The sequence below is a fragment of the Pelodiscus sinensis genome, chromosome 9 (assembly GCF_052426305.1).
Source record: "Pelodiscus sinensis isolate ZL-2025 chromosome 9, ASM5242630v1, whole genome shotgun sequence".
Lineage (NCBI taxonomy): Eukaryota > Metazoa > Chordata > Testudines > Trionychidae > Pelodiscus > Pelodiscus sinensis.
The window spans coordinates 36,891,057-36,913,002 of record NC_143060.1 but is presented as its reverse complement, the minus strand read 5'-3'; the positions used below and the strand labels follow the sequence as shown (position 1 = coordinate 36,913,002).

Sequence of the window (21,946 nt, the reverse complement as noted above, 5' to 3'; positions counted from 1 at the left end):
GCAAAACTCGTGAAGTCATTCTGCCGCTCTACTCTGCACTAGTTAGGCCTCAGCTGGAGTACAGTGTCCAGTTCTGGGCGCCACATTTCAAGAAAGATGTGGAGAAATTAGAAAGGGTACAGAGAAGAGCTACAAGAATGATTAAAGGTCTAGAGAACATGACCTATGAAGCCAGGCTTCATGAACTGGGCTTGTTTAGTTTGGAAAAAAGAAGATTAAGGGGGGACATGATAGCGGTTTTCAAATATCTAAAAGGGTGTCACAAGGAGGAAGGAGAAAATTTGTTCCTCTTGGTTTCTGAGGACAGGACAAGGAGTAAAGGGCTTAAAGTGCAGCAAGGGAGGTTTAGATTGGACAATAGGAAAAAATTCCTAACTGTCAGGGTGGTCAAATATTGGAATAAATTGCCAAGGGAGGTGGTGGAATCTCCCTCTCTGGAGATATTTAAGAACAGGTTAGATAGACATCTGTCAGGGATGGTGTAGACAGAGCTTGGTCCTGCCTTGAGGGCGGGGGGCTGGACTCGATGACCTCTCGAGGTCCCTTCCAGTCCTATGATTTCTTAGCTATAGAAGCATTTAGAGTGCTTGACTGAGCAAACTGAATTAAACTCTAAACATACGTATCCTGATTTTCAGAGTGTTGGGCACCTATTTTAATGGATACTTTGGCTACTTAGCATCTCTAAAAATATGGCCACTTATGTTTTAGGTGTTTAAATATGAATGTAGCTGTGTAATTTTAAGCAAACACATTTGAAAATGTTTGCCTTTGTTCTTTATTTCATTCTGATTTATTTTAAAAATATAGGTAAACTTTGAACTGAGTAAAAAAGCCTGAATTCATTTTATGACCTTCAGAATAGAGATTTCCCACTAATTTGAAAAACTATTTCAATGAGTTATCCAAGGACAATGAGGCATACTTCACTGTTTCTAAAACAAACAAACAAAAATTATGCCACTAGGATTATGTCTTCAAGGCGTGAATAGGAGTTTGCTCACCTAAGTTCAGCTGTTAAATCCTTGATAGCAGCATACTTCTCCTCCAGAGTTAACTGTGCATTCTGTAGCACATCTCGCAGTTCCTGTAGCTGTCTCAAAGTGATTTTTAATTCTCTACGGGCATTCTGTAGTTCAGCCTCTAGCTCTTCTACTCTGTGTAAAGCTTCCTTCTTCCCAGTCTCACTCTGCAACAGCTTATCTTCCAGATCACTCACTATAATGTGAATAGAAATTTAAAAACAAGGATACCTTCCAATAACTGGTTCTTTAAGTGTAGCCTCTATACATTAATACTTGCAGTATGTGCCCACCCCAAAGGTCACTGAGCTTTAAAGACATTCTAGACAAGCAAAATCCCATTCAATACTGCATAATCAATCCATTTGTGAAGCTATGAAGTTTATGCATTCCCCAGCCTCCTCAGTTCTTTGTGCTAACCTTAGTCTTTAAGAGAGTTGAACTGTAAGAAGTGACTAGTCAGAAAATGCAGAGGCAACACTCAAGAAGGGTTATTCTACCAACAAAGATGTTGTAGTAAGTGTGAATCCCACTTCAGGTTTGCTTATTTTTGTGTAAACACAAAATGTTATAAATAGTAAAGTTTTGGAGATTTTGGGGCCACATGAGTGCTCTGTGGCTCCTTGTGGTCCTATACAAAAGCATGAAGGTTTCTTAATGTCAAGAGGGGTGTGATGCTGCGTCTGCCCTGTACTGCCCTTTAAGGGTAAAAAGCTAGCTCTGGGAGAGGGCTGGAGCAGTGGAGCTGTGAAACCAGCAGCTGTGGCAGGAACTGGCCAATCAGGGTCCAGCCCAGGGCAGTATAAGTAAAGGCTCCTGGAAGGATGGAGTCAGATTCACTGTTGCTCCAGCCTTGGAGCAGGAGGGACCTGGCTGCTAGGGAAGCTAGAGACTTCCTGACTTAGAGCAGGGCTGGGGAAAGGCAGGCAGCAGAGCTGAGGAAGGTCTTTGCCAGGTAAGTTCTTAGGTTGCAGGACCTGAAGCAAGGCCTGAGGGTACTGAGAGACATAGAGAGGATAGGCAGAAGCAGCAAGTCCACACCCCTTTGCCAACAATGAGTGGCCATTTCAGATGGCAGTTTGCCCTGAGGTACGGTGGGCAAAGAGAGTTGGAGGACTCCAGAGTGTGGGGGCACTATAGCAAGGCAGTACCCAGAGCGGAAAGCACCATAGTCTAGGTGGGAGCGGATCCTAACATAGAGTTGGAGGAAAAATAGGTAACAGCAGACAAGACACTAGCTGAAAGGGCGTGCTCCAGGGCTGAACAGCTCATCCCCAAAGCGACCAGCAGGAGATGTCATGGGGGTGAGTGCTCGCCCCATGACAAGGAGAAAAAACTTCATGTCCTCCATTATTACAAAATAGCAGAGCCTTCTCAGTTTCATGGCTCCTGTTGTGAAATTGACAGGACTGTCAATAGATGATGTAGAAATAGACTAACACAGATTCTTTGTGGCCCTAACTACACCAATATAAGCACAATACTTCTTGTGGAGGTAGAGTTACACTGGTGTAATAGAGCACTTATGTCAATAAGAGAAAGTGTAGTGTATACACTGACATAATTACATAAATGTAATCTGCCTTACATCAACTTAACTTTGTTGCGTAGATCCAGCCTGAGGCAGGGTCACAGCTGCACTGCTTTTATGCCCTAGCATGAAAAGACATAGGAAGCACAGATGGCTGTGATGGCTATTCTCTTAAAAAGATTCTGAACTTGTGTACCTAAGGCTCATACACACCTATGATGGGACCCATGCTGACAATCAAAAGAAGAGCCACTTATTGTTAAGCAAGCTTTCTTTGAGTTGGCCTCTTCATATTCCTAAATGTGGGAGTTTAGTAAAACAGCATAATACCTAAGGGTATGTCTACACTACCACCCTAGTTCGAACTAGGGTGGTAATATAGGCAACCGGAGTTGCAAATGAAGCCCGGGATTTGAATTTCCTGGGCTTCATTTGCATCTTGCCGGGCGCCGCCATTTTTAAATGTCCGCTAGTGCGGTCTCCGTACCGCACGGCTACACGCGGCACGGACTAGATAGTTCGGACTAGCCTTCCTATTCCGAACTACCATTACTCCTTGTGAAACGTGAAACGAGGTGTACCGGTAGTTCGGAATAGGAAGCCTAGTCCGAACTACCTAGTTCGAGCCCCGTGTAGCCGCACTGCACGGGGTTCGAACCAGCGGGGTTTTAAAAATGGCGGCTCCCCACTTATGCAAATGAAGCCCGGGAAATTCAAATCCCGGGCTTCATTTGCAAGTGCGGTATGCCTATATTACCCCGCTAGTTCGAACTAGCGGGGTAGTGTAGACATACCCTATGTTTCTAATGATCGAATCACCCACTGCTAACATCTGCCTCTTCCTAACTGGCATTCCCTCCCCCTCAGAGGTATCCTCAGTGCGAGAGGATACCACAACATCCTCTGAGAGGAGAGTCCCAACTACGGGATGATTTCCCTCTGCTCCCATTGAATGCTCTGTTCCCTTGAGACTTTCATCCTCCTTAAGAGCACTAGGGCTCTCAGCCTGGAGGTGGGACTGTACTACAGTGTCCCGGAAAGTCTCATCAACATAGCTCTCTACCTCCCTTAGCTCCTCCAGTTCAGCCACCCTGGCCTCCAAAGCCTGAACTCGGTCTCTGAGGGTCAGGAGCTCCTTGCAACAGGTGCACACATACGCCACCCGCCCACAGGGCAGGTAATCATACATGTTATGATTAGACATAGCCTAAGTGAAAATGGCATTCTCTTCACACTGATCCATAATGACTACAAACAGTTTAGGTGCTTTTTTAAACATCTTATTTAACTCTATCAATGCTCTATGGAAGCCTATAGACAAGACTTTGCACAGGTAGTGATTTTCTCCCACACAAACATTTTAAGTAAACAAGTCTGACAGTGATATGAAATTATACATCTTTTGCATTGAGAGGTTCTGACACTTTAGGGGATATTTGTGTGTCAATTTATGAATTCCATTCTGTTTTGTGAATGTCATTTCTGAGTATAACCTTCACTGTGGTCTAAAGCATCATTTTGTAGCTGAGGTTTGATAACTTGTTGACACACAATGGCTGAAAAGCAGACACAGAGCACTTAAGTGCCACTGACATTGAACAGCTCTTCCCTAATGGAACAATGGATTTCCTTCCAGCAGGGCCACTGATTTTGACTATCTCTTTACATAAAAGCTTATGGGAGTTGGAGCTGGAATGTCCCCATCCCAAGCTTGCAGCACATAGGGACTCAGGAGACATGGTCAGTTTTAAGAAGGGGTGATTTTCTAAGAAAGCTAGAAGCAAGACAGCCAGGCCAAGAAGCCCAGAAGGGCTGCCCCGCATAAGGACTCAGACCACATCCAGCACTCATAGGGATGGTGAAATCAACAGAGATGGATTGTGGTTAAGGCTACGTCTACACTACAAGGTTTGTGTGCAAAAACTGCGACGCATCCACACTTCAAACGCATTTTTGCGCAAGTAAATTGGCAGAACAGAGGGCTTTTGCCAGTAGAGTTATTCCTCTCCCCGCGAGCAATAACTCCATGTTGCACTACAGCAAAAAGGCATGTGTGGACACTTCGGAGGGGTTTTTGCACAAGAAACTCCTATTGGCAAAAGCACAGGTGCTCTCGTGGCCATTCTGTGAATGGCCATCAGCAGGACTCGACGAACCACGGTGAGCCCCACTCGCCAGCCGCGCTGTCCGGCGATCTTCCAGGTTGCAATCTACTCGCCACGGGTGAGTAGATTGTATTATTTGTCGAGCCCTGGCCATCAGGGCTTTCTTGCACTAGAGTGTCCATGCAATGTGGACACTCTCTTGCACAAAAGAACATCGCTTTTGCAATGTGCTTTGAGGTCTGGACGTGCTTTTGTGCAAGAAGTTTTAGCAGAAGATCTCTTCTGCAAAACGCTTCTTGTGTAAAAAAGCTGCAGTGTAAACGAAGACTGAGTGTTTGCTATTTTCCAACTATCTATAGTCCTCTTGTCCCTTTTTAAGAGCAAAGTGTTTGTTGATAAAAATCTCACTGTTCAGTCTATGTGCCTTACTTTATTACCATGTTATTCCTGAAGGGTGTAACTTGGAAGCCAGTTCAATAAGCATTTGAAGTCTGGAGGAGAATATATTTAAGCAAATGGGGACACAGGGAGGCTGCATCACTGATTATGGGGACTAACCAGAGTGCCAAAGAAGTATGTTGGTCATGGGTATGCACTTGGGATTGCCTTCAAGATGCAGAGCTACCAGCAGTTACTCATTACTCAGATGAAGGTGACATAGAAGCATGTGGAATTCACCAGTTGGATACAATCAGAAGAAACAGGTGTCCATCCAGAGACTAAGATTGGACCAAGATTGTAACAAGAGAGCTGAGCAAGTCTCAGTAGGAATTTGTCCTTACTGATGTAATTGTTCAATATCTTCATGTCCATGATGGAATTTATTGTAATGAGAAATAATTTGAAGCTGATATTAGGCCATTGTAGCCTGATAATTGGCAACACTGATCTTCCATGTACCTGAAGCTCCATGGAGAAAGGGCACATCCCATAGGTGGGAATATGCAGAAGCCCACCTAAAATGAAGAAGCCCCTATAACATTTTATTACCCAGATCTTTACAAACTGAAAGGTTATGAAAAGTCAAAATATTCATATGTTGTGTTCCTTGAACTGAACTACAAAATAAGTGGCATGGGAGGGGGGAGGGAATCTAATTTAATTCATAAAGCATAAGCAAATAAGTCTTAAAGATAAAAGTTTTACACCTAGTAAATTATTTACCTTGTTGTGTTTTTTTATTTAGTTCTGACTGTGTCTGCTCCAAAGTAATTTCTAAGTGACTTAGCTGTACAGTTTTATTTTCTCCATCTCGTCTTAAATGTATTAGTTCTTTCTCCATACCAATTAGCTCATCCTTGCACTGATCCATCTCCAGCTTAATCTGCCTGAATAAAACACAAGAGGAAGCAGAGTAAACAAATTACAATTGGAAAAATAAAGACAATATAATTTCCCTCACCTCTTGTGCACCTCCAGGTCCTTGCTCTATTCCAGAGACTAGTGCAGGAGCCTTCTTGCTCCCTGCAGTACTCACTCACGAGGCCAAATGCCTAGGAGTCATGCAACAGCTGGGTTCTTTTCTCTGCTCCTTCTAGAGGAAGTGAACTGACCTCTTAGTGCCTTTATAAGGAGCAGGTGCTTTTCAGACTATAAGGAGCAAGTGCTTTTCACCTGACCCCAAACCTTCAGTTGAATGGTAGCAGATTACCCAAAGGTGAAATTGAGCCCATCTTGCCTAGAAGGAGCCAGTCACCCTGTGACAGATTACTATTTTCATACCTGGTTCAATGCTTTGTGTATGCAGTGAACACAAGCGGAGACATTTATACAAAAGGCTGTGGCATATTAGCTCTCTACAGAGTGATATAACAATTAAACTAGTGGTTCCCAAACTTTTTGGCAGCACGCCCCCCTTTTTGATTTTTGAGAAACCCACGTCCCTCCCCTTCCCCCCAAAAATAGCAGCAAAACTTGCTGAGAGGAAGGGGGGGGGGGAGGTGGGAAAAAAAGGAACTGACCAGGGCTGAAAAACAGTCGCAGCTCCTTTAATTCTCGGGACCAGTGTAAAAAAAGTTGTTGACACACACACACACACACACACAAAAAAAAAAAAAAAAAAAGTTGCCCTTTTAAGAGCACAGCAGGCATTGCCCTTTTAAGGCAGCTATTCTGAAGTCTGTCCGGGATCCTCCATCCAGTGCAGGAAGTCCTGCAGCACTGCCGTGACTCTCGCAAAGATCAGGGCTGGCAGAGTGGCTGAGAGCCTTGTGGCATGGTAGCCCTGCAGAGTCCCATAGCAGGGGAGGCCTGTTGGTGTCAGGAGTCCTGCAGTACAGCCAGGAGCCCCAGCACAGGGGTGCCTTGTGGCACAGCTGGGAGCCCCTCAGCAGACAGCCCTGGGGATATGGGGAATTCTGCGGCAGGGGCAATCAGGCAGTGCAGGGAGCCCAGTGGCAGGAGGCTTCGTGGGCATGGTGAGTTCTGTTTGGGCAGCCAGGAGCCCCATGGCAGAGGGTTCTGGGAGCACAGGGAGCCCCTAAGCAGGGGTGTCCAGTGGCGCAGCTGGGAGCCCTGTGGCAGAGAGTAGGAGACCCCAGGGGCATGGCTCGTAAGAGGGGGCTCCAGTGACATGGGTAATCATGCAGCAGGGGGCAGTCTGACCGCTTGGGGAAGCCCTGAAGCAGGAAGTGGGCCGATCACTTGGGAGAGCCCTGTAGAGTGGCTGAGAGCTGCATGGCAGGAGGCTTCAGATGCATAGCTGGAAGCCCTGTGGCAGGGGGATACAGTCACATGACTGGGAGCCCAACCAGGACTGGCAGCATCAGAGCTGGTGTTGGGATGGGAGAAAAATGGCAAACGACCTTCACTGGTCTAGCGAATTCTCACTGACCAGTCCTGAGGGTGCAAGACCAGGGAGGTCCAACCCGTATTTGCAAATTGAGCATATTGATACAGAATATATGAAAAACAGTAAGTGGGGAAACCTACTGGTGCCTTTTCACAGACATAATTCAGAAAAAAAAACACATTTTAAAGGAACACTTATTATTTGTTTCTAAAAATATATTTTTTTCTGATAAGGCACCTTTTAAATGGTAAATCCTAAAAAAATTGATTTAAAAAAATCCTTCAATTATTTATAATGCTTTTCTGTGTCTCTGATGTTGACAAAAGTATTTTTGTCATGGAGAGTGGTCAAGAGCAAAACCATCAACATTTATTATTTTTTTAACCAACTCAAGTTCCCATTTCATGAAAGCATTTAGGAATATGTTTAACTTTAAGCATGAAACTGAACCTAGTGTATTTATGTGCTCTTCTTGAATAAGGATGTTTCTTGAATAGAGACACATAGCAGGACACAGTCTGTATATCTGTAAATAATATAAAAGAGAAATGTTCTTTAGCTGGAAATAAAGCTCTCAATTCAGCAAGACACATGGAATTTAGAGATGTCAAAAATTTGTAACCACTGAATATTTACATGGATACACTATCACATCCCTAATGGAATTATTAACATATTTACAGGTAGGCACATACACAATCTTGCTGAATCAAGACCAAAGTCTATTTTAAATCTACATGTACCTGTAAAACATACTCTTTTCAAAAAAACGTATCATACATCATAATAAAATATTTTGGTAGTTTTACAATACAGATTGTCAGAATACACCAAAATGAAAAAAAATGTTCTAAACATACCCAATTGTGCTAGTAAGTTCAGCCACCTTCTTTCTTTTTAAATCTGCTTCTTGAGAGACTATATAAAACTTCCCTTCTGCCTCTCTCAACTCTTCTTCGGAATTTTCTTTTTGTTTTTGAAGCTCTTGCTCCAGTTTCGATACCTATTTCAAGATGTATTTAATAAAGGTATTTGATATTTAAAGTGTTAAAATATATATAAAAGAATTTAAATCTCCCTCTTGAAAAATCTCACATGAAAAATTTAAAAGTATTTTTTTGGTTAGATCCTAAAATTCCACATAAAAATCAAACAATAGAAATCTGCAAAGGTACTTTTAGAGAATAAATTATTTGTCAGTTTAATAAGTGCTACAAAACTAGCCAGACTCAAAATTCCATAATATGATGTATTTCTTTTTAATTAAACATCTCTGGCCTGATTTTCAAAGTACTGAGCACCCACTACTTTCTCCATGTGAAAAAAATTAAGTGGTGTTTCAGACACTCAGAACCTCTGGTAACTTAGGCTACTATATGTGAAAGTAGAAAGAATTATACTGTAAGAGAAAGATGAATTGTGCTGTAATAATTGAATAAGTTGAAGGAATACTGTTTGTGTCTGAACAGGAAGAAGAAAAGTATGTTAATGTTGTTTGTAGGTATGCAGATTCCAGAGTGCTAGCCAGAGTTCATAGGAAAAGGAACATTAGGTGTTAGGGAGAAAGCAATTGAGATAACCAGAGATATGGACTTGATGTGGAAATAAAGATACTTGACTAGCCTCACACTAATTATGTGAAGTTTTGCCCCTCTTTTAATCCTGTTAATTTTGTCTTTCTTTTGACTGTATAAATCAAGGGGTTTGAACGTTGTATGGCACTCACATTTTCTGGGTTAATTTACCAGAGCAGCTTTGCTAATAAACAGAGCGGTCTGACAAATCTGTGAGTCCTGTCTGACTTTGACATATAATAATGTTAACTATGTCTGATCATTAAGGCTATGTCTAGACTGCAAGCCTCTTTCGAAAAGAGCATCTAGACTACAACCAGTACTTTTAAAAAAAAAGCATAGTTTGCATTACATAGCGCCTTTTTTCAAAGAGGAGTTCTTCCTCATAAAATGAGGTTTTCAATTTACTTTCGAAAGAACATAGCAGCAGTCTAGATGCAGGGGAAGTTTTTTCGAAAAAAGGCCACTTTTTTTGAAAAAACCCTGTAGTCTAGACACACACTAAAAGATTATAAACAAAGTAAGCTGTCAAATAGAAATTGCAATCCCAGAGAAATACATTTAAATATTTACGCTTACTTATACTATTAAATTCTTCTCACTATGATTGTACTTACCTGCTTTTCAAGCTTAATTTGGCAGTCTTCCAGATCTCCATTTCTAATTGTCTCCTGCTGTAACATTTGCTGCTGCTGCTGCAAAGTTTGCTGTAGAAGGGCATTTTGGTCAGTGGTGTCCTGAAGATTATGATTTCTTAATTTTATTTCTTTTTGTAACCGGTGCACCTGAAAATACATTAGGTTTCTTTACAATAAAACAGAAATATTTATGGCTTCTCTTGCTCCCATTTAAATGGTCATTCTATTGGGCTGCATCTAGACTGGCATGATTTTGCAGAAATACTTTTAACAGAAAAGTTTTTCTGTTAAAAGTATTTACGCAAAAGAGAGTCTAGATTGGCACGGATGCTTTTGCGCAAAAGCATCCGTGCCCAGTATAGATGCGCTTTTGCGCAAGAAAGCTCCGATGGTGATTATAGCTCCTGTTGGCCATAGATTGCCCTTCCTTGCCAATGGGAGCTGTGTCCCGGACCGTACCACTTCCTGCAACTCTTACTGGCTGGGAGCAATAATCCACAGCCAACTGGACTGTGATTTCCCGTACCTGTAGAGGCACAGGTAAACAAAGTGGTTCTTGTTATGCTTTTCACCATAAAATTATAGAGCCATTTAGTATCTGTTATTTCCCCATGAAGGTATTTCTATACTATAATCAAGTCACCTCATAGGGATGTAAAAGAGTAATTGAACTGTCGACTACCCAGTAAGCTAGGGCTACTCAACATGCGGCCCACGGCCCATTTGTTTGTGGCCCACATTGAAGTTTGGGTTTTGTGGGGCTCAACACGTGGCCCGCAGGTGGCAGCTAAAACAAAAAAAGAGTCAATGTAATGGTCTTCTCTTGATATATTTTAGTAGTTAAATTCCTGAACTGTCACTGCTCATTTAAAGTGCTGTCATGTGTGGAAATTGGGTAAATATTTCATTTTATTAGTATCAGCAGAACTGACTTAAATGGGGCTTGTGTGTTGTGTAGTCTTGCCTTAATCTTTGTATTCATGCCCGTCAGTGTGAAAGAAGCTATATGCATGTATATGCAACCACACTTAAGTTGCGACCCTCGGCATGTGCTGTGAGTATCATTGTGGCTCCAAGGGCTTCCAAGGTTGAGTAGCCTTGCGATAAGCCTAGGCTTACCAGGAAGTTGAGTCTACAACTCGTATCCCTGCCCTGCTGCCTGTATATCCAAGAGAGCTAGAGGAGTGGGGAAGCAGGAACCAGTGCTGGGGGGAGCCAGCTTAAAAGCTGGTTCCCCCTAACATTGTCTCCGTGGTGTGTGTGGGGTATGGAGAGGCAGAGGCGCAGTGCTGCTGTGCCTCTACTTTTTAAATGTAATAAGAGCCACCTGGTTCTTACTACATTTAACAGGCAGAGGTGCACCGCAGGACCCAGCGCGAGTGGCGACTAAAGCAGTCCTAAAGAGCTCAGCGGCTCTTACTACATATAAAAGGCAGCCACTGGGAGCTAACCCCACTGTGGCTCTGCAGTTTAAATGTTGTAGGAGCCGGGCTGCTGCGTGCCTGGCTCCTACTACATTTAAACTTCAGAGTCACAGTGGGAGCAGCAAGTGCCCCCCCCCTTTATCGACTAATCAAGTAGTTGATGGAAATTCCAAATTTCCACACACTGCTCGATTAGCTGATTAATTGCAATTTAACATTCCAATCACCTCACTAACTTCTTTCTGATTAGCTCAACATTCTGTGGCAGAGGTCTGGAAGAGCCTTCTGGGTCCCGCGCTTCCTGGCAGATTTTAAGATACCTCAGAGGCTCGCGGTGACCCTCCATCTGCCCCTCAGTTCTTTTAGTGGCAAGGGTTCCCCGCTTAATGAGCCCTAGCTTGGAGGCAAAAACCTTTCTGCGATCCAAAATTCCCCTTTTCCCTGGTGGCGGCCCACTGGGCGTGAGGAGAATTGGGGGAAACCCAGTCCCACCCACTTACTCCGGGTTCCAGCCCAGGGACCATAGGTAGCGGTTACTAGTGGGGGCCTCTTGCCCTTATCCCCACCATATAGCAGCCTTTCCCTAAGCTACTTCCCCAACCACTCCAGCAATACCTTCTCCCTGGTGTCTTGGAAGAAATCTCTTCTACTTGACACTCACAGTCTCTGTCTGTCCCTCCCTCCTTGAAGGGAAACCTTTTATAATGGACCAGCAGGCCCTAACTAGCTGTAGGTTTCCCCCTAGCCTGCTGCTGCAGGCCTGCTCTTAATGAGTCCCAGGTGCCTGCCTGACTTAATTGCTGGCAGCCTATTCAGGGAACAGAAACCTGGTCACCCATCTGCCCATATATCTGCTCTCCATCAAACTACTGCAGCCTGATGCCTTTGATTTGCCACAATTCCTACAACTCCCATAGCCATCTCAAGCTCAGGTCATTCCATAACTGAACGTATTCTTCCTCCTGCTCCTATTTTTGTGGCTCTATTAACAACTCCCTTATCTCAGATACTACTACTTTTCACCTACCACATCCACTCTCATAAAGTCTTATTGCTTCTCCCTCGGTCACAAAAAATTGCCTCCTTTTTTACAATCCCTATTGCTAAAATTTTGTCTTTCTTCTAGACACAAATTCTAATACTTTATAATGGATAACACCAGTTTTCTCTGTAATGGAGAAAAAACAAGTTGATAAAACAAATTACCTCTTCAGACTTCTTCTTTAGCTGCTTTTCAAATGACTCTTTATTTTCTTCTAATTGACTTAAATACAATCTAAGTTCTTCCTTACAAATGTCCAGTGCTGACTCTAATTGTCTGACCTAGATAGATGTAAGAGACCATTTAAAATAAGTAATGACTAGTTGTTCAGAATTGGTCAAGAAGTCTAACATAATTAATTAAAACCTGTTTATTAATTCTGCCATTTTGTGTCTCATAACTCCAAAGATGGATTATAACAATCAAATATTTCTCTGAAGTTTTAACACAACATGTACAAAATGAAAAATATTAATATAAAACTTATTACAAAAAGCCAGTACAGAAGCAAGCCACCTACTGAATCATCAAGCCACTTCTCATAGCACCTAAACCAAGGGTGGGCAAGAAGTGGCTAGCAGGCTGGATCCGGCCCGTGGCCACCTCGCAGCACCCTTACTACACAGCAGCTCATGCCACTTTAAAAAGAGCTGGCTGCTAATTGCTTGGGAAGCTGGGGAGGGATGGGGAGGCTTTGCGTGCTGACCCCGCCCCTTAGCAAAATTCCTCAGCTCCTATTGGCCAGTTTCTGGCCAATAGGAGCTGAAATTTTGCTGGCAGCAGAGGCAGCGTGTTACGCCTCCTCTTCACTCACTCCCTACTCCCCAAGCTGGAGCAGACCACATGGAGCAATCAGCCCAGAAGACAGTCATGGAATCTTTCTCAGGTTCCTGCAGGGATGCTTGCTGGAAGCTACCTAAGGAAGCGCATCCCAGCCAGAACCTGCCTCTGGCACCCCACCTCCACTCTCCCTCCAACTTCCTGCCCCAGACCACTTCTGCCCCAGGTCACCACCCAAATCCTCTGTATCCCCTCTCTCCACCTCCTCCATGTCACAACTCTCTCCCAGATCCTTCATTCCCTCCTACATCCCTCTCGCAGGCCAGAATCCTCTCCTGCACCCACACTCGTAGTCAATGTTGTCTTTAGAGACTAACCCAAACTATCTCCAATTATAGTGATTCCTATACTGCTCTACTTATACTATCAGAGCATCTTAGCCAGGCAAATTATTTTTAAAGTACGTTTCACTATAATTTCTCTCTCTTAAATGAAGGATGAGAGAGAACTAAAAGACAATGACAGCTTTTGGAATATTTACATGGGCCCTATAAGTAACCTAGATATGTCTCATCCAAAAGGAATGGAAAAAAGCTACATAAATACTGTAATTCAAAAAAGAAAAAAACATACTTTGATTGTTTCTTCCGTTAATTGACTTTGCATTATTTTCAAAGCTTCTTCTTTCCTGATAGTTTGCTTTTCCATTTCCTGTTTGTATAGAGTTACCAAGGGAGACAAAATATGACTATACATGCATACATAAAAGTTTTACTACTGGAAACCAACATACTAGAAAATAAAAAAATTGTGGTTAGTGACAAAAAGGTCTGCCTTTCTATTGTATTAGAATGCATTTTCTTTCTAAGTGAATTTGGCCCTGATTCTGTTATACTGTGGTTCTTTTACACTTCCCCAGTGGCAGAAAGAGGCTATTAATAGAATGTAGGCTGCACCTGCAGCGTATTCTCATTATAAGTAAGGCTCTACTTAAATTGCAGGATAATTATCAAAACATTCCACCTGAGTTGTGGCCAACCCATGGAAAATTGTGGAAAAGTAATAATGGACTTTATTATTTGCAGTAATAAAGTCCGTTATTACTTTTCTGTCATTTTCCACTATTGGCTGAGAGCAGGTACTCCTTTTGGCCACCCAGTGTGGAGTGCAAGGATCTTGGCTGACAAGTAGCCACCATGGGCGGGCAGCGAGGGCTCCTGCTCTCAGCCTTGGGTGGCTGGAGCTCCCACTATCAAAAGAGAAGTGGAAGACTAAAATTGTGGAATCTATATCACAAGTTACATAAGGCCTTAAATATAGGACACTTCTCCACCTGACAAAGTAGATCTACGGCTCTATGCTAGCTTCCTTCCTTCTCCCTTGCATGGGAGGCATACTTAAGTGGGAGCCAGGATGTGGCCAGTGTGCTATTCTCTGCCGGAATAACAAGCCACTGAAGTCAGGGCAATTTAGAGCAGCTCTGGGACCAGTCTACCTTGCAGCAGGTATATGAAGGCAAAAATAGAGAATAAGCAAAGGTGGCTCAACCTCACCCCCAATCTGTGTCTACCCCCTTTCCTGTACCCAACAAAATTAAAGAGAGTAAGAAAGAACCTGGCCTGTCATCTCTAAAAATTAGTCAACCAACATTTGGTTTGCTTTTTGATAGATTTAATAGTCAATGTTACCTCTCTGCTTTCTATCAGCAGCCGATCCAGTGATTCAAGGTGACGCTGTTTACATATAATATCTTCTTGTAAAACAGACATTGTCTTCTCTAATTCATTAATTTGCTGGTGTTTCATGTCCAGCTGAGTCTGAAGCTAGACACACACAACAAAACCCATTATTTATTGTTTTGTTTTATGTAGTTTCTTATACAACGCTATTTTGATATTTACAAACCAACTACACATATGGTTCCATTTGGTTTATTCACCACCAAAATGCAGTCACCCCTAAAGTGAACACAAAAGTATCATACTGATGACATCAACAACACTGTGCAACCTAGAAATGGGTATAAAAATTACATTACATTACTCCTGCTTAAAGCAAGAGGAGCACATAATAACTATATTCTGCCTATGCATGCTTAAATTGGTCAGGACAACAAGACATACAATACTACTTTTGCAAAATATGAGATGAAATATTCTATGACTGCAAGCAGTAAGGGTTTCTGTTTCAAAAAAGGTCATGTGAAAATTATTAAATGTTTCTAAAACTATTGAAGGAATATTGTCAAAGATCACACTAACTCCCATGACCGATGCTGCTGGGAGTCAAAAGAAAATACTGTCTGGAGTTGTATTTTTGCTGGGAATTCTCCTCCTGGCCAGAGGGGAGATGACAAGTCAGTCTCCACTTTCACAACCCACACTGCAGACCCTGAGGTCTTTATAGTGTTCAGGGAAGTGAAGTGATGGTGTACAAAGGTGTCTGGCTTCCACTTCTATGTGACAGAGAAGAGACTCAGATCTCAGGCGGACTACCTTTATATTGCTAAATGCTAAAGAAAGAGAGTGTATGGAGCTGCTGTGAATGCCATTTTAAACTCTAGAATTACTGAGGAATGAACATATGAAAATTAAATTTACATAGAAAACAGATATATGTGATACACGTTAGTGCATAATCTCTTACTATTTCAATCTGTTTCTCCATCTCTTTGTGCTGTTCAAGATGAATTAACTTTGCTTTTTCAAAGGCTATAGATAGTTGCTCATGTTCTTCATTGATATTGGCTTCCAACTTGTGAATCTGGCCATTCTTTTCCTAGAAATATGAAACAGTTTTTTAAATCCTTCATCGTAATATATTTTGATACTAAGTAAGGAGTTATTTTTGTATAAGCAATAAGGAAATATAAAAGCCTCAGACTCCTAAGAACAATAGATAACATTGGAATTTTGGGCAGTCAAGTGATTAAAACAGATTGTGATTAATCGTGCTGTTAAACAATAATATAACATATATTTAAATATTTTTGGATGTTTTCTACATTTTCAAATATATTGATTTCAATTACAACACATAATACAAAGTGTACAGTTTCACTTTATATTTATTTTTTATTACACATATTTGCACTATAAAAATAATACTTTCAATTCACCTAATCCAAGTACTGCCATGCAATCTCGATCATGAAGGTTGAACTTACAAAAATGTAGAATTATGTAAAAAAAAAAACCCTGCATTGAAAAATAAAACAATGTAAAACTTTAGGTCATACAAATAAGTGGGTTATAATTTTCAGGCGACAATGCTGCTTGCTTGCTTGTTGTTTACAGTGTCACTTGAAAGTGAGAACAGGGGTTCACAAGGTGTTGCAAGATATCTACATGTCAGATGCACAGACAATTTTAAGTCCTTTCATGCTTTAATCACAATTCCAGAAGTAATGTATCAATGCTGAAAACAGGTTGTGTTCAATAACAATCAGAGCAGAGCGTACTGAAGAATGTTCATTTTCATCATCTGAGCAGGTTAATTTTCTTTTTTGATGGTTCAGGTTTTATGGTTTCCACTTCAGAGTGTTGTTCTTTTCAGACATCTGAAAGCATGCTCCACACCTTGTCCCTCTCAGATTCTGGATGGCACTTCAGATGCCTAAACCTTGGTTTGAGTGCTATAGCTATTTTTAGAAATCTCACATTGATACCTTCTTTGCCTTTTGGCATATCTCCTGTGAAAGTGTTCCTAAAAAGAATGTGTGTGCTGGATCATCATCCAAGATTGTTAGAACATAAAATATATGGCAAAATGCAGGTAAACCAGAATAGAGAATACAATTCTCTCCAAAGGAGTTCAGTCACAAATTTAATTAATGCATTTTTAAAGAGCATTATCAGCATAAAAGCATGTCCTTTAGACTGGCAGCCAAAGATGAAGAGGCACATGAAAGTTTAGCATAGCTGGAACATAAATATCTTGCAACAATGGCTACAAAAGTGCCATGAGAATGCCTATTTTCACTTTTAGGTGACACTGTGAATAACAAGCAGGCAGCAGTATCACCCATAAATGCAAATAAATTTGTTTGTTTTAAGATTGGCTGAACAAAAAGTAGGACTGAGTGGACTTGCAGGCTCTACATTTTTACAGTGTTTTGTTTTTTGGTGCAGCTATGTAACAAAACAATCTACATTTTTCAATTAAACTCATACAAATACTATAGTGTATCTCTATCTCTTTCAGAGATTGCACTATCGTATTTGTGTGAGTTGAACTGAAACATTTATAATTCTTTTGTTTATCATTTAAATCGTCATCAATAAAAAATATAATCCCCAGCTACTTACTTCCAGATATGTACCCTACCCATGTTTTACTCACATTGCTAAAAACACTGGAGTATCTTCCAATCTTTTATTTATCTTCACAACATGCCTGTAAGGTAGGATGCTATTATCTCCATGTTTCAGGTGGGGAACTGTGGCACATACCTAAGCTCACAGGAGGTTTGTGGTGAAGTAGTAATTGAATCCAGGCCCCCACAAGACAAGCTACACTAAGTCTCAAATCAGACAGTAAAACTATGTGAGAATTGACAATTATTGATAATATTGAACTAAATTTGAACACTAAATTTGAAAACTCCATCCCTTCCCATTCTTTTCTCCCTTTGCTCCATGCCAAAAAATCCCCCTTGCTCTATATCAGGGCTACTCAATTTTGGAAGCCCCAGGGGCCCAATGATACTCACAGCACATGCCGAGGGCCGCAATTTAAGTGTTGTTGCTTATACATGCAGATATATATGCAAATATATGCAAATAGCTTATTTCACACTGATGGGCATGAATACAGTGGGGGCGGTCTAGGTTGGATATTAGGAAAAACTGTTTTACTAGGAGGGTGGTGAAGTACTGGAATGGGTTACAAGAGAGGTGGTGGAATCTCCATCCCTACAGGTTTTAAAGTCTCGGCTTGACAAAGCCCTGGCTTGGATGATTTAGTTGGGATTGGTCCTGCTATGGGGAGGGGGCTGGACTCAATGACCTCCTGAAGTCTCTTCGAGCCCTATGATTCTATTATTCTATGAATACAAAAATTAAGGCAAGACTACATAACACGCAGGCCCCATGTAAGTCAGTTCTGCTGATATTAATAAAATGCAATATTTACCCAATTTCCACCCATATGACAGCACTTTTAATGAGCAAAGACAGTCCAGGAATTTAACTACTAAAACATATATCAACAGAATACCATTATACTGGCTACTTTTTTTTTTGGCTCCCACCCACAGGCCGCAAACAAAAAGGCCGCGGGCCACATGCGGCACACGGAGCAAGTGTTGAGTAGCCCTGCTCTACATTATTCTTTGTCTGAAAGGAAATTAAAGTAATTTTACTCCAGTGGACATTAAATATGAAGGAAGTTAAGAGAGCAATCTTAAAAGTGTAAAAATTAAAATGATATTTTAATACTTTTCACCGTACTTTCTATTCATATGTAACAGTTCAGGAAATATTTGAATTTTCAATCACTGAATATTTCTAACTGACAAATATTTTCTTATACTGCAAAAAAAATGTCAAAAGACAATTTAAAAAATATTTCTAGATATTTACAAAAGTGACTGCTTCTTGGATTTAAAAAACATGAGTAAAAATGCTAGCTGAAGTAATTGGCAGTACCATCATAGACTTCAATGAGGCCAAGATTTCATTTTATATATAATATAAAGAAAACTATTTATATCCATTTAAGAATTGTTATGGGTGTTCAAAGATAGAAAATTCCATTCCTGTTTAAAGTAAGGTTATCTGAGTTATTAAAATGGTGTAATCTTTACTAAGAGATCTTGCACTCTATCTTGTTTGTATATGTATAATGTCAGCACAATAACTAAAAATATATAACACCCCTAAAATTGTGTGATTTTACAAAATTATGACTTCTAGATGAAAATTTCTTACTATGAGCTCCTGATCCAGCTCAGCGCATCTTGCAGCAGCAGCAGAATAAGCAACTGTCTTTTCTTCCAACTGCTTTTCAAGTGCTGAAAGTTTAGAGGATTTCACTCTTATCTGAAGATAAAGAGAATATAAACTATTAAAAGAGTTCTATTTTTCATTTCTAAACGTAACATATATGCATCTGTATTTTTTTCCTAACTGTGATGTTTCTATAATGGATCATATGTAGCATAAGAGTAATATGGTGAAAATTATGAAGGACAACTGATTAAGCTTTGTTCAATTATTTGTGACTGCTTTCTTGAAAACTGACTTGGTATTTATTATTATTTTGTATTTGTAACAGAGAAAAGACATGTTAAGGCAATTTATCTTCAATATGTGCAAGTTACCATAATTAAAATGCCACAACTGAGAGTCAAATGTTAAAACATTTATAATATTCTGGGGTCATTACAATGGTTACTATAAAACAAATTATACTGAAAGTGTGTGTGTGTGTGTGTGTGTATATAGATATATGTGTTAGAAATCTGAATGCTAATGCAGTTTAATAGTATTGGTGAGTTATAGCTTTCATTGCCTTACTTTCTCTTGTGATTATCCAGTCTCTGGCAAAAATGCCAATGTATTTCTCATTAAATACAGGCAGTCCCCAGGTTACGTACAAGATAGGGACTGTAGGTTTGTTCTTAAGTTGAATTTGTATGTAAGTCGGAACTGGTACATATTGTAGGGGAAACTCTAGGCAAACATTTCGCCAGAGCTCAGTTTTATTCTCCCACGCCTCACTTCCCTCAGTCCTTTATTCTCAAGCTGAGGTGTCTGCTGAGAAAAGCCGTTCCGCGTCTCCCTGGTCTGCTGGCGGGGGGGGGGGGGGTGCTAGCTTAGTGTCTCCCTGGTCTGCTGGGGGGAAGCAGCTAGTGCAGGGTTGCCTCACCCCGTTTGTAAGTAGGGATCCGATGCAAGTCGGATCCATGTAACCCGGGGACTGCCTGTACATACTCAGCATTTGGGAGTTCATTAGGAGGTCTCGCTCTTTCTCTTTCACACACAGGCATCTACCACAAGTGGGCACACTAAATACAGTGAAAGCTTTGTTATCCAGCACTCATGGGAAATGGATGTTCCCGGTTAATTGTATGAGCCAAACAACAAAGCTTATTTCTCTGCTCCTGCCCCATTCTGGCGGATCTGGCTCTCAGTATCTTGAGGTAGGCTGAGGGGAAAGAAAAACCACCTGTTGATGATATGAGCTGGCAGTGCTGGCTGTCAGAAGCCCCACAATGGCTGGCTGAACAGGAGGGAGTCAGGTGCGCATGCCTGAAGTGTGGCAGTATTGCAGCTGGGGCAATGATGGTCAACAAAATTTTCCGATTAACAGAATGCCAGATAACAAAGCTTTCATTGTAACAGCAATTAACATTGTAGCTTTATAAATTGGGATTTCTTGTGTTATTAACATACTAAGATCTGAATTTTACCTTCAGATTTTCCTGCATCCCCAATATATTTACTAATTTATAGTCTCTCTAAATAGTTTTCAAAAAAGGGGATCAAAGGGTACACACATCTCAGCCCTCCTAATAACTTACTTCTCGTTCTAAGTTAGTAGTTTTTGCAGCCTTCTCCAGTAGTTCTTTCTGTATAATTTGAAACTGACTGGCTCTCTGGGCCATGCTGGTTTTTAAAGAAGAATTTTCCTCTTCTGCTTTTGATAGCTTAACAAGTAACTCTTCTACTTCTCTTGTGAGCCTACGACGCTCCTTTTCAAACTGTTTACTGATGAGTTCCAATTGTTGACCTTTTCTCCCTTTAAAAAAAAAAAAAGTGTCATAGATAAAAATTAAAATTACAGACAATCAAGCAGTAAAAGATATGCCTGATGAAAACAAGGAGTAATTTGACAACAGCACATTAAAACTATAACATGTGCCCCAACCCTCAAGACTAGCCTCAGAAAATGTTGTCCTCAGAAGTCAATGCCTGTTGTGGAGGTTACGTTTGAGCTTTGGGAAAAAAAGTGTAAAATGCGCTGTCATGAATGTACAACTCATGTTAGTTTATAGTGCAGCATGAGGGCAATCAGAAATCTTCAGTCCTACATTTCTAGAGCTGAAGAGCCCTAATGACAGTAGAAAAAGGAAAAAAAAAAGAATGAATAACTGGAGACCTCAACAAAACAGTAATGAGAGAAATATAAGTTTTGCATTTTAACATATTTTGTGTCTGGGACCAAGACAAGCATGGGAAAAGACCATTTGCAAGAAAACCATTTTTTTAAAAATGCAAACTGAGTCTCAAAAAAAAAATAGCAAGCAAAAGGTCTGGTAGCACTTTATAGATTAACAAAACATGTAGATAGTATCAGGAGTTAGTCTATAAAGTGCTACCAGACCTTTTGCTTGCTATTTTTTTCTGTAACAGACTAACTCGGCTATCCCCTGAAGCTACTGAGTCTCAAGAACATGATAAACACCAAGGTAGATAAACCCTTGCTCTCTATAAGGGCATCTGTTATCTTGTTACAGAAAATATTAAAATAGCAAATTACCATCCCACCATGTTAACTTATATTCTTACAATCATTTTTTAAATAACCATGTGTCAGAAGGCATTTTATTACTTTTAAATGCACTATTTTTCACCACGCTCACCTGTTTCATTTCCAATCAATTTTACAGGTTCTGTTTCTAAGCCATGTAATCTGCCACTTTCTTGTCCCTCATAATCGCTAGAAAGATGTTGAACTACTTTACTGACAGTTAAGTTTGCCCGAAGCTTTTGAATTTCTGCTTCTTTCATTGCTAGTTTGATTCTAGCACAAAGAAAAAGATATTAAATGTTATGGGGAAGTATTCTTTGAAAGTGTGTTTCTCTCTTCCAGTAGAAATACCTCCCAAATACTATTTTAAAGTCTTTCTATAATTCAGGACACTTCAAATATACCTTAGGTCTGCAATCAGAGATTTATTTGATTCACAACAGGAAGCATCTGTACTTTCCTTTGCAGCGGAACTGGCCATCTGACGTTTAGAGTGAGGCAATTTAAACTGCAAGTTAAGAAAAAATAACTAATGAAAATATCAATTCTGGATATGATAAACTC

General features: G+C 40.7%; 1 protein-coding gene across 4 annotated transcripts in view; it reads right to left on the bottom strand.

The window, feature by feature from the left end:
* Positions 1-21,946, bottom strand: part of CCDC18 (coiled-coil domain containing 18) — a 63,286-nt gene that overhangs the window by 23,788 nt on the left and 17,552 nt on the right. For all 4 annotated transcript variants that reach the window (XM_075936552.2, XM_075936553.2, XM_089780535.1 and 1 more), the window contains 12 exons: positions 21,787-21,890; positions 21,495-21,655; positions 20,433-20,650; positions 18,838-18,948; positions 15,554-15,685; positions 14,596-14,730; positions 13,541-13,618; positions 12,292-12,408; positions 9,641-9,808; positions 8,310-8,452; positions 5,823-5,986; positions 1,005-1,218 (listed from right to left, as the gene is read on the bottom strand). In XM_075936552.2, coding sequence (XP_075792667.2) covers positions 1,005-1,218; positions 5,823-5,986; positions 8,310-8,452; positions 9,641-9,808; positions 12,292-12,408; positions 13,541-13,618; positions 14,596-14,730; positions 15,554-15,685; positions 18,838-18,948; positions 20,433-20,650; positions 21,495-21,655; positions 21,787-21,890 — 1,745 coding nt within the window. The remainder of the gene's footprint in view (positions 1-1,004; positions 1,219-5,822; positions 5,987-8,309; positions 8,453-9,640; positions 9,809-12,291; positions 12,409-13,540; positions 13,619-14,595; positions 14,731-15,553; positions 15,686-18,837; positions 18,949-20,432; positions 20,651-21,494; positions 21,656-21,786; positions 21,891-21,946) is intronic.